Source organism: Myotis yumanensis, unplaced genomic scaffold (genome assembly GCF_028538775.1).
Source record: "Myotis yumanensis isolate MYYU_CA2020_CCGP unplaced genomic scaffold, mMyoYum1.0.hap1 SCAF_12, whole genome shotgun sequence".
Classification (NCBI taxonomy): Eukaryota; Metazoa; Chordata; class Mammalia; order Chiroptera; family Vespertilionidae; genus Myotis; species Myotis yumanensis.
Window position 1 is genome coordinate 49,480,116 of NW_027223763.1, and position 12,806 is coordinate 49,492,921.

Consider the following 12,806-nt stretch of genomic DNA (forward strand, 5'->3'; position numbering starts at 1 on the left):
TTTCTATTTCTCTTTCTTTTCCTCTCTCTCTGAATACCTGGCCAGGACTTGGTTTGTTTCTATGCTAGGAATAATTGCACCCAGGCCTTTGGAGACTAAGTCATCGGTGGAAATAAAGTTTCAATTCAAAGATACTAGTATATGCAATGACATTGATCTAAAAACAAGGGAAAGAAAGGCCCGGGAGTCCCCACCTTTCCTCCTCCACAGTCTGGCCGTATTTCCCCATGTGCAGAGGAAGAGAGGCCCAAATCTGCTCCCAGGCACTTTTGGAGCCATGGTCTCTATTTATCAAAAATATCCAACGTGTTTTCTTACTTAGTATTGGAAAGGGAACCTGTTTCATTCTTTACATCACATAACAAGCGGCAATGGAAAATAACAAAATACTATGGAAGTGGACATGGGAAGTTTTCCTTAGGTGTGGAGGAGACACATTTAGTATTGTGCAAGCAGTAGCCACGAGAAAATGCAAGGACAAAGACAGACAGACATCACACACACACACACACACACACACACACACACACACACACCCTGAGGACTAGGAATGAGTGAGGGAAGAACAGAACGAGCAGCTGAGCATGCACAGCTCAGCTCCTTCTTTTATGGTTTCCATTGGAGCCTGTTCACAGGCCTCACATGTTCTCTTTCTCTACAGAGTACTAGGTAATAAAGCTAATATTTTGATCTCCATTTACCTGACATTGCCTTTTTTTTTTTCCAGTTGGTTGTGAATCTAGAATTGGAGTCAGGGAGAGACAATGGAGCCTCCTAAAATCCTGACGAAAGACAATGGACCAAGATTCTGACTCACTGATTCTAACCTCTAAGACTGTCTATAGCCCAAAACCCCAGTGTTTCCAAAGAGTAAAGCCCTGAATCTGCTCCCCTGCAGGTGTGACATCTTGCTCAGATGTCCTTACAAAGGCAGAATAGACATTAGGTCAGAGAGAGAAAGAGATTACCAGCATCCACAATTTAGAGCTCTAGAATGTTTTATGGGAATAAAAGCAGGAAGAGGCTTCTAGTTCCTCCACCAATTTGAGTAAGGAAACTTCCCGAGCCAGAGAAAGCCAGGTAAGTTCCTGGAGGTTAGAGACAGCACGAGTGCAGGGGTCAGTGGATAAGTTCTGAGGCCCCCAGGGGTAGGGGGTGTGGGAAAGTGGGGAGAACCAAACAAATAAAATCACAATACTTCTGTTTTTAATCAAGTAACACATTACCATCCTGAGTTCTCCAGTAAGTTCCGCAAAATAGCCTGTGGCACTGAGCAGTTATAGTAGCCCATGCCAATATACGACCTCCAGACCTGGTTTCTGCTGGAAATTGCACGCAGAGTTGCAAGGATTTCATTTTCGCCTGATTGTAAGAAAGAGAAAAATGTTACAGAGAGAAAGTGTCTCAAAAGAGAACTCTCGTTATAGTTTTAAACCCTCTTTTTGTTTGGATATTTATATAAAGAGAACAGCTGTATGGAAAATACAAGAACTGTCTCTCCCACCCCAAACACTAAGCACTGCATGATGAAATCTGAAAAACTCCCAAACAGCACTCAATTACTCCTCAAGGTTCCTCAGAATTTGGGGGCAGGGAGCTCTTGGCTTTGTAAGAATTGCCCAGTTGTAACACTTGTCTCATTCTAGGTTTCTTCTGTCCCCTTTCAATAAAAATTCTACTTTCTCTTAGTAAAATGTTGTTTTCCCTTTTAAATCGACTTACAACAATAGTTGATATAAGTCTTAACGTGGGCTACATTTTTCTCTAAAATTGCTCTACCTCGAACACCTTTACCTTTGCATCACTGAAAGAGTTACTTATAAAAAGCCCTTCACCCCACCATGTAAAATATTAGTTGTAATAAAAGACCCATGTGTAGTTTTAACCAGCATTCCCACTAGGATGCTTAGGTAATTAGGTAGAATTTCATAAAGTTCTTGGATGCAGGTGAAACCCGCTTTGGGGTCATTCATATAATTACAACAAAATAATAACATTTTGACATCTGACATTTTTAGTACTTACCTTTTGCCAGGTATTGTACCAAATGTTTTTCATGCAGCTTAGGAAACTAAGCCTTGAAGAGGATCACTCACCTATGGCTACACTACTTTTGTTGTTGATGTTGTTAATCCTCACCCGAGGATGTTTTTCCCTTGATTTTTAGAGAGAGGAAGGGAGGGGGAGAGACAAGAGAGAGAGAGAACCATTGATGTGCCGGGAATTGAGATACATCCCCTTGACCGCAATGAAACCTGGAACCCTTCAGTCTGAAGGCTGGTGCTCTATCCACTGAGCCAAACCACCGAGGTCTACGCTGCTTTAAATGAAAGGATAACAACCCAATCAGTCTAATTCCAGCTTCCACACGTTCCCCACTGGGCCAAGTTCGGACCGATAAAGGTATAGCCCTTATACTGAAAGATATTTTCTAGATACAAGTGACCTTACATGGCTCTTTCTCTGCCCCTCTGCACCTAAGGAGATCACACTACTGCAATTAAACTGAGATTTAACTACTTCGGCAAATGTCTGGCTCCTTTAAGATCTTCTTAGGGACTCAGTCACTTAAATGGTGGAATTGATTGCTTTTATTGTTACAGTATCAGAAAAAAAGTCTAGGTAGAGTAATCTCTAAGATGGCCAACTGGCTAAGAAGATGCTTCACATTGATTCTATCCCGCTGAACTCTATATGAATATTATTCTCATTAATCCTTCTTTATCCTCCATGAAAACACTTTCACCCTCCATCCCACCCCTCCCACTCCACATGCTTTCACAGAAAATAAGTTCACAACATATGTGCCATTTTGCCAGACTGGGTTAAGGAAAGAGAGGACAGTTTTATAAGTATCAGTTTCGTGGGTAAATATAATCCAACTACCATATGATGGGCAATCTTGCCTTCTTCCACTGAAAGTTTAGGAAATAAAAGTGAAAGCATAAAAAACCAGGATCTGATGAGATATGTAAGTACAGCATCCTTAGGAACAATCCTGCAAGAAATCCAACTGCTTCCCAAGGACTTCTCAGGGCTGAGTGAGTGAGAAGCCCAGTAGGAGGGGAGATTAATGAGCAATTATTCCTGGCAGGCACATGACTCAGCAAGGCCAGCTTCAATTAAGATCCTGTGCAAGATATTCCTGTTTCATATTATGCCATGAAGACAAAAGGTCCAGCTCTCAAATAAGAACAGTCTATAAAGGGCTTGTCAAATCACAAGTTTAACCTTTGGGAGCCACAGAGTATAGAATAATATGATTTCCCCCTCCATTACAGAAAGATAATTCTATTGGTAGTATAGACAGGTCAGAGGGGAGGCCCTGGAAACAGGGAGAAGTGGTAAGATACCAGCACACGAGTCCAGGAGGGAGATGGGCAAAGGGAGTGTTGTGGTTGAACTGTGTCCCCTAAAATGGTACGTCGAAGGCCTAACCCCAGGAACCTGTGAATGGGACCTCATTTGGAAATAGGGTTGCACTGATATAATCCAGTTGAGATGAAACTGTGCTGTGTTAGAGTCAGTCCTAATTCAATGACCAGTGTCCTTACAAGAAATGGGGAATTTGGATGCAGAGCACACATACAAGGAGGGCGCCATGTGACGGCAGAACGCTATAGGATCAGCAAGCCCTGCTTCTCAAGCTTGACTTTTCCTGTTATACCTCTTGAGTGATTAAAAGTTTTTTGTTTTTGTTATAAAATAAATAAGCCACAGGCATGTAATGTACAGCTCAGAGAAAACAGTCACCAACATGGTAATAGGCCAGCTGGAGTGGCTCAGTTAGTTGAGGGATGTCCTGTGCATCCCTGGTCAGGGCACATACCTGGATTGTGGGTTCCATCCCAGTCAGGGAATGTACAGAAGGCAACCAATTGATGTTTCTCTCTCACCTCTTTCTTTCTCTCTCTCTCTCTATCTCTCTCTCCCCAAGCATATCCTTCGGTGAGGATTTAAAAAATAATAACATCATAATAATTTTGCAAGGTGACAGGTAGTTACTAGACTTATTGTGATCACTTTGTAAGGTACATAAATGTTGAATATGTCATACACCTGAAACTGATGTAATATTGTGCATCAACTATATTTTAATAAAATTAAAATTTTTTAAAGTTTTTTTTTTAACTCCTTAAAAGGTTGGATTGTAGCAAGTGAGTTAATGAAAACTGAATAAAATAAACGAATCCCCAGAGGCACAAGGAGATGGCTGCCCTGGACTCAGTACAGCCCCTCTGCTCCTAAGATCTTCCCCCCTAGAGCTCTCTCAGCTGGAAACATCTGTGTCTATATTGATCATTTTTAGGCTTCCATGTATTATCTATCATTATTTTGTTCTTCATTTATGCCAATTGGCCTTTTAAAATTTTCAAGTATTTCATTCAAGTGCACAAAACTTCAGCGGCTTCTGTGAGGGGAACGCTGATATGTATCTGGACACTAGTAAACTCTCAACTAGAATGAAGGAGGAATCTGATGTTTCCTTTTGCAAGAAAATGCATTCTCTCATCTCTCCCAGTGGGGCTGCCCAGGCAGAACCCCAGTGAGAGCCTCTGCTACAGCCCAGTTCCCTCCTCTTTCCTTCAGCAGCCTCCTGCCACCCAGGCCCTGGTCCTTTTTTGCCATATACCTTCAACAGTCAGGAAGAGAAGACCTCCAACCAGACCAGCCAGGAGCCCACTGGCACCTTCCCCATCAGCTCAGATACATACCAGCATCCCTTACAGCTGCCACTATGCCTTACACAGGAATGAAACTCTTGAATGAATTTGAAAGCTAATTAACATAGATGAAGAGTAAAATAGTTACTTACAGATAAGACCCGGAAGCACAAATACTATAGGGTCCAACTTGAGACACAAAAGTCCCTAATCCTGTAACACATATACTCTAGTTCAGGGGTGGGCAAACTTTTTGACTCGAGGGCCACAATGGGTTCTTAAACTGGACCGGAGGGCCGGAACAAAAGCATGGATGGAGTGTTTGTGTGAACTAATATAAATTCAAAGTAAACATCATTACATAAAAGGGTCCGGTCTTTTTTATTTTTAGTTTTATTCATTTCAAACGGGCCGGATCCGGCCCGCGGGCCGTAGTTTGCCCACGGCTGCTCTAGTTCCTACAGGACCAAACTCCCCAAGTACCAGAGAACTCTGCCTTCCCCTAGCTTGGAGCTACAGTGGGGCCTTGACTTACGAGTGTCCTGACTAACGAGTTTTTCGAGATACGAGCCGTCTCTCAGCTGATTTTTTGCTTTGAGTTGCGAGCTAAAATTCGGGTTACGAGCCAGCTTCAGATACTCCATCGCTAGTTGGCGCAGCGAACGTCACAGTGAATGCCACAACATCAGCCTGGCATCACGTGTTTCACTCGTTCACTTTTTGATTTGACATACGAGTAATTTGAGTTACGAGCTCCGTCACGAAACGAATTAAACTCGTAAGTCAAGGCCCCACTGTATTCTGAATATTCCCTACTGGCCCTAATTAAGCCTGGTCTTTTTCTCCCCCACCCACACGCTGATAATATGGCTTTATTTGGCTTAGCTTGGTCTTTACAAGCAATTTTACCTTCTACTGGGAACAAAGTGAGTTAATGGAATGAGCAGTCCTCTGTACACCGAGCTAATGGACACTCATGAGCGTAGGTACTTGGTCATGCTTCTGAAAGTGAGAATGGTGTGAGAAGCCCTTCCCATCCACTCATCCTTTGCTCATGACCATACTTTCTAGTGGAGAGTTAAGCTGTTTCTTCCTGTGATAAAATCAAGTCCTCAGGCTTTACCTATCACATATCATGAAAACATTTCCCAAACACACAGCGTAGTGAGTTCTGAATTGTTTGTTCACTGGAGGCCGTTTCTAATGTCCACTAATGAAATCTCACGTTTGGCTCATTGGACAGAAGAGCCAACCCAGTGTATTTAGGAGCCCAGAGCTCGAATTCCTACGTTAAATGATGCCAACAGACATGGAGAAAATGGAAGAAGAGGGGAAAGTCCACATCAGAGACCTACCTGCTGAACCTATCTGAAATGGAACACAGCAGGACCAGTCTCTCAGAGCAAGTTTGTGGGTATAATTCATCTAAATAGAAGCCCCAGTCTTAGCCAGGCAATATCCACCACTGCACTTCACAGTACATGTAGATTCCTTTCTCCCTTGGAGAACAATTCTTTTCTAGAGAAAAAAGTGTGGGATCTGGATCCAAAGTGGTAACCTTTTCCCCTACATAGTAAGAGAAGCATTATAAAAAGGCAATTGTGTCATCTCAAGCCCAGGCAGCCCAAGGAAATTTGTGTGGACAAAGAGGAGAAAGGAAAGACTTCATATTTCCCCCAGAGCAAACCCCATAGCACATTCCCCATAGCACTTTTCCTTCCCACTTAACAGCTTCCTCCTGTAAACAGGCCCAATTCCAGTAACTCTCTCTTCCTTGTGGATGTCAGTGAAAGTGAGGTGGGGTAGGGGGTGAAACAGAATGAGAAAGGGAGTATCCTTTAAAAAAAAATCATAAATACAGCTGGGCTGGTTCAGCTCAGTGGTTGAGTGTCAACATCGACCTATGAACCAGGAGGTCACAGTTCAGTTCCCAGCCAGGGCAGATGTCTGGGTTGTGGGCTCAATCCCCAGTGTGGGGCATGTAGGAGGGTCTCTCTCCTCATTGATGTTTCGATTTCTCTCCCTCTCCTTTCCTCTCTGAAATAAGTACAAATATTTTTTTAAAAAATACAAACTCAAATACAGAGATAAAATTGATGGTTCCCAGAGGGGAGGGGGGTTGAGGGACTAGGTGAAAAAGGTGAAGGGATTAAGAAGTACACATTGGTAGTTACAAAATAATCAGGGGAATATAATATACAGCATAACGAATATAACAAATAATATTGTTATAACTATGTATGGTGCCAGGTGGGTGCTGGAAATATGGGCGGGCACTCTGTAAAGTGTATGATTGCATAACCACTATATACACCTGAAACAAAAGCAAAATAAAACTGAATGTACACTGCAATTTAAAAATAAAAATTTTTAAATGTATAAAGATACTGTCATTCCCCAGATGCCTGCCTGGCAAGCCTGGCAGGGCAGCCAGGCCAGACGCTGAATATTATCGTGCACTCCACGCCATGAAAACCCTCAAGCTACCCATCAGGAATCTCAGCAGTAAGTGCTTTTCTGGTGGAAAAATAAAACGCCTGGTTCTGATCCCTCGGAACATTGCACAATGCCCTCGCCCTAATGTACCAAGAACAGAGTGCACTGCCCTCGGCACCACTCCAGAAAAGTCCGCAGGTGGGTCTCACACTATCCCTGCTTCTTAGAATTCAGAAGAAATGCTTCCTCCTTATATAATTCCACGTAAGAGCCTATTCAATAGTGACTCCTTCATCACTTTCACCTAAAATATCAAGGAAAACTTTGTACCAACTACTCCACCACATGAATACTTTCTAACAGGACTAAGCTGATTTAACTGTTAAATACTCAATACACTCGTGGGGCTAGGTTCTAATTTCCCATATAAGTGAATTTTGACAAGAACTGGAAAAATATCATCAGAATGGACAGGCAGGCTGGGTCAAGATACCTGCTATACCTAAACACACATGTGTACACACTGTTCCCCACCCTTAACCCATTACCCTAAACACATTATGATTATTTTTGCCCTAATCCTGTCAGCCGCTTCCCCATCTTCTTGCTCAGCCAATTAATACCCCACCTCTCCCAGCCCCAAATGATCCACAGGGGTTAGACTCCTTGGCCAGGCACCTCATGGTAAAAGGAGCTGAAGAACTGCCAAACTGTTTCTGGTGACTCCTTGGTCCCTCCTCTCCAAAGAAGTGCACAGTCCCTGCAGCTATTCCTGCTCTCTCAAAAGACACACCGACGCTATATATTTGAACCAGCTGCAGGAAAACCAAGACAGCACTCCACAGTGGGGAAGCTGGAATGAGGGGCACCATGTTGGTTATTAACTCTTTGAACTTGGGTCACGCTGCTTTCTGTGGGAGGCCTCCTCCATTGCCTCTCTTTATTCAAGCTATGAAAATAGTCTCAAGAAACATTACAATTCATAATATTTATCTGGAACACTAGTTGACCTACATAACTGGTCAAAAGATCAGTTTGAAATGAGGATCAGGGTGGAAGTCCTGGAGTATTTGTTTTTCTTCTTTGCTGCCCTGCGGGTACATTTTTATGGCCAGCAGAGCAAGAACAAAAAGGGAAGAATATGTTCTAACAGTCCAACTCAAGCAATCTAACACACTTGCAGAAAAAAGATATTATTTTTATAGATCAAAGAATAAGCCTATGGAGAAATCTGTAATCCATCCCAGAATCTCAACTACTAAATTATAATCTTTGTGTGGGCAGAGGCATAGTGGGTTGCTATGCACATAGTAGGTCCTCAGGAAATAGACGTGAATCAAGGTGTTGTAATGAAAATGCACTTAAACTCCCACATACAGCTAGCTCAATATTCATAACAACTCACCCATCACAGAATCCATGATGGCAAATCAACGCACAAATTGTTCTCATGTCCCTAAAAGCATGAGTGTCAGAGAAACATTTATAAATGGAAACTGGCAGCTATTAAGCAAGTTCTGTGAAAAAAAATGCGGTGCCTACAATAATTTCGGATTTTCCAAAATTGTTTCCTTATTATCTAATCAATTAGTATGTTGATAATATACTAGTAGACATTGAGAATCCTTATTAAAATTCCCAGTTTGCATTTTCATAGAAATACTTTGGGTTTCATAAGTAAAACAAACCTAAGAAGTCAAAATGAGATGAGCTATTCACACATCACATGATGGAGACTTATTAAATCAAGGTCCAGTGCTATTTGGTGGGGTGGAAAGAGTACACAAAGACTAGAAGTCAAAACACTGACCTGCCCGAAAGCAGCTCACAACCTTGTAGTCTAACACCTGACCCAAAGCTCCTGAATTCACTCACAGGTAAGAGGCTCAGAGAAGGGGGTCACTGAGCTTCCATCTTGGTGGACTGTCCTTATGTCTTCAAAACCCTAAGAAAGGTCCAGAATATGGCATTGGGACCCACAACCCCCTGCCTGAACATGTGTCATCCAGCCTCTTGGATTACTCTATCTCAGACTGCTCTGTCTCCCTCCTTTTATATGCTCCATTCCCCAACATTCTGGCTTCCACTTTCTTCACCATACTCCATCCCTAGGAAATCTCACCCATGCCCATGAATTCATTCACAAGACTCACTGCACCTGCAACTCCACCTCTTATCTCTCTCTGAGCTGTAGACTCATATTTCCAACTACTGCTTCAGCTTTTCCAAATCATGTTCCATGAGTACCTCCAACTCAATTCTGCTCAAATTCTTGATCTTGCCTTCCTCTGGGACTGGGATCGTCTTCTCCCTATTCCTTCTCTGTTAATGACATCACCATCACCCCAACACACTCAGCCTAGAAAGTGACTGACAGCCCCACCTGCTGCTCCTCTGGATCAAGCACCATATTTGTACAGAAACCATACCTCCCACGGGCTGCTCCCAGCCAATTACTAAGCCCAGCAGGAGAACTAATGCTGATCCATTCCTGCAAGCCATGACTCCCATTCGGGCTCACCAAACTTTCTTATATCTGTGCTGCAGTCTAACATTTTTCCTACATAATTTTCCTTCCATCTGTCTCCCCTCCTTCCACCAAGGTCAGAACTACATCACAATCTAAAGGCTCCCCTGCCTTCTCCTGCTCCCACCTCCCAATAAATTTCTTATATATCTAATGCTGTCTTGATGACTGCTTCATGGTAGTCCTGAACTAATTCGCATTTAACATCTCACCTATAAATTCTCCAGCAATCTCTGTTTGCCTCCTTGTCTCCAACCTCAGAGGCACTCTGCAAAACACAGAACTATTGTGTTGAATTGTGTCATTTCTCTGTAATAATTGTTAATGTTTCCCCATTATGTAGAAGACAAATCTCTTCTTAGATTGAAGACAAACCTCTTATCAGGTTCTGAGCCCTCCATACCTTACTTTCCATGCCTCTTGTAGCCTACTGTTCTATACACCATCTGTCAAATAACCATATATGCCCAATTCCATGCCTCTGCTCATGTCATACCCTCAGCCAAACCGTTCCTCTTATTTGCAGAACTATCTATCTTCCTATCACTTGTAACCTACACTTACTCAGGGATCATATCTTTACCATCCTTTACCTCTCAGTAAATGAGGAATAAAAGCAGATAGAGGAAGCTGTGAAAATAGATTTGGTAATAGCTTGTAACTCAATGGTGATGAAGGTGAGTAGGCTAGAGCATTTAGTATATGGATATATGCTCCTATGCACCTTAATACTAGTAGTCCTCAAGAGTAACACTGTATTTTCAATACAGTATAATTGACTTCATTTTGAGAGCAAACGTACTTTTTAAAGTTAGATAAAACATTGTAATTTAACATAGGAAGTGTGCTAATTTAGATGAATGTGGTAGTTTTTTTTAAAATGTCTTCAAAGGATTTTTAGGGCAGTGAAACTATTCTGGATGATACTATACTGGTAAGACATGTCATTATACATTTGTCCAAACCCATAGATTGTACAACACCAAGAGTGAACCCTAATGTAAACTATGGACTTTAGGTGATAATGTGTCAATGTAGGCCCATCAGTTGTAATAAATGTACCACATGATTAGAGGGTTGGAACTTTCAGACCCTCCCACAGACCTCTGGGAAGGGGAAGAAGGGAAAGGTTCAGATGAAGCTTTAGAACAAAAAATTTGATGAGTTTCTGGGATGGTTGCTGGGAGGGTGGCCCACCTCCAGAGGGACAGAAGCTCCTGTGCTCTGATCCTTCTGGATCTCACCCTATGTGCCTCACCATTTGGGTGTCCACCAGTATCCTGTATAATATAATTTATAATAAACTGGTAAACTTCAGATGTTTATCTGAGTTCTGCGAGCCACTCCAGCAAATTAACCAAGGAGTGAGTCATGAAAACCTTCAATTTATAGCTTGTTGGTCAGAAGCATGGGTGACAACCTGGACTTGCTATTGACATCTGAAGTAGGGGCAGTCTTGGGGACTGAGTCTTTAATCTATGAGATCTGATGCTATCTCCAGGTAGATAATGTCAGAATTGAGTTCAATTGTAGGACACCAGTGAGTGTCCATAAGAATTGCTTGGTGGTACTGGAAAACACTCCAGAATCCCCAAATGATTATAACATAATTATTCTGATGAGATTAAATCAAAGATGGGACTACAACAATACTCATGCTCTCATAATTATACTTTTTGCACATTGCATTTTGCCATTTTCTTTTTCAGAGCAAAGGTACTACCTTTATTTCTTTGAGTCTTTTTCTTCTTATAACACATGTACACACAAAATCATCAATGTAAAGATATTGTCCTTGCTTCTTACAGAAAAAAGTTATATTTCAATTCTTTACATTGTTTCAGAAATCCCAGTTGTTTCTATTCAATTTCACATAATTTCTGAACACTCACAGCATTTTATCCATAGTTCTCGTGGACTTGAGACTTTTTAACTTTCTGACTTAATTTATTACAAAGGTAAGATGTAAGCTCCTTGAGGATAGTGATTATGTTTATTCATATATCTATCTCACAGTGCCTTGCACAAAGCAAATGGCCAATAAAAATTTAACAATTAGGCAACAGATTGACTAAAGTTATCAGTCAGATCTTCAGGGATCTGCCTACCAGGAATTAATGACAAAAATATAAGGACTCTATTGTGAGAGAATGAATTACACAGATGGTGGCCAGACCATATATAACCATAGAACATACATCCTGCAGCAACCTACCTTACCTACAATAAAGAAGCCAACCCCCTTACCTACAATAAACCACCCCAGAAGCCAGCCTGCTATAAGTTAGACTTGCAGAATGACAATCCAGGAAACTGCACAATAACTTCTGTAATAATCGGCCCCAAATGGCTAGGATTAATAACTGACAGCGTCCTTAATTGTGATCCCTGCTTCCAATTTAGGACCAACCAGACAAAGTGAAATATGCACCCTTAACCAAGCACATAGGAAGCCCTGCTTCTAATTAGCCTGCCTGTAGCTTCTCCATGCCAACAGCCTCCAAAGAGGTAACACCTTAAGCCTTTCCTTTACTCCACAAGGTGGCTTACCCACTCCTCCGCCAAAACAAAAGGCTAACTCCTACAGCAGGTTCAGAATAAATAATGTTTGCTTTTCACCATTTGGTTGATCTTTGCTTATTTCCACAATTGTGGAAATTCATCTTCAACTAGGATGATTTCAATTGGAATTCCAATTGGAATTGAAGATTAAATATTAATTTAAGCTGGAACTGAAGGAGCAAGGAATGCCCAAGGGAGAGCTTTGTCATAGACTGAGGAGCCTATAGGCAGGGCCTGATGACAGACATCATTTGGTTGGAAGACAACTGTCAGCCACAGCCTGGGGAACGGCTGTCCCAGCTATCTAGGTGTCCTTGGGGTCAGTTCAGGTGAGTGCCCAACCCCACTGGGGTGACAGAGTAACCACCTCAGCTGCATTACACAACACCCCCTCTCTCTGCTCACTGCCCTCCATTAAAAATTACTCTAAGTGCCCTGGCTGGGTAGCTCAGTTGGTTAGAGTATCATCCTGACATGCCAAGGTTCAGGCCCCAGTTAGGGCACATACAAGAAGCAACCAATGAATGCATAAATAAGTGAAACAACAAACCAATGTGTTTTTCTCTCCCTTCCTCTCTCAAATAACTTTTTTTAAAAAATCACTCTAAGACTTAGAG

At 42.0% G+C, this 12,806-nt stretch overlaps 1 protein-coding gene across 1 annotated transcript in view; it reads right to left on the minus strand.

The window, feature by feature from the left end:
- GLDC (glycine decarboxylase) overlaps nt 1-12,806 on the minus strand; it is an 80,806-nt gene that overhangs the window by 63,352 nt on the left and 4,648 nt on the right. The window contains exon 3 of the mRNA XM_070431643.1: nt 1,227-1,362. Coding sequence (XP_070287744.1) covers nt 1,227-1,362 — 136 coding nt within the window. The remainder of the gene's footprint in view (nt 1-1,226; nt 1,363-12,806) is intronic.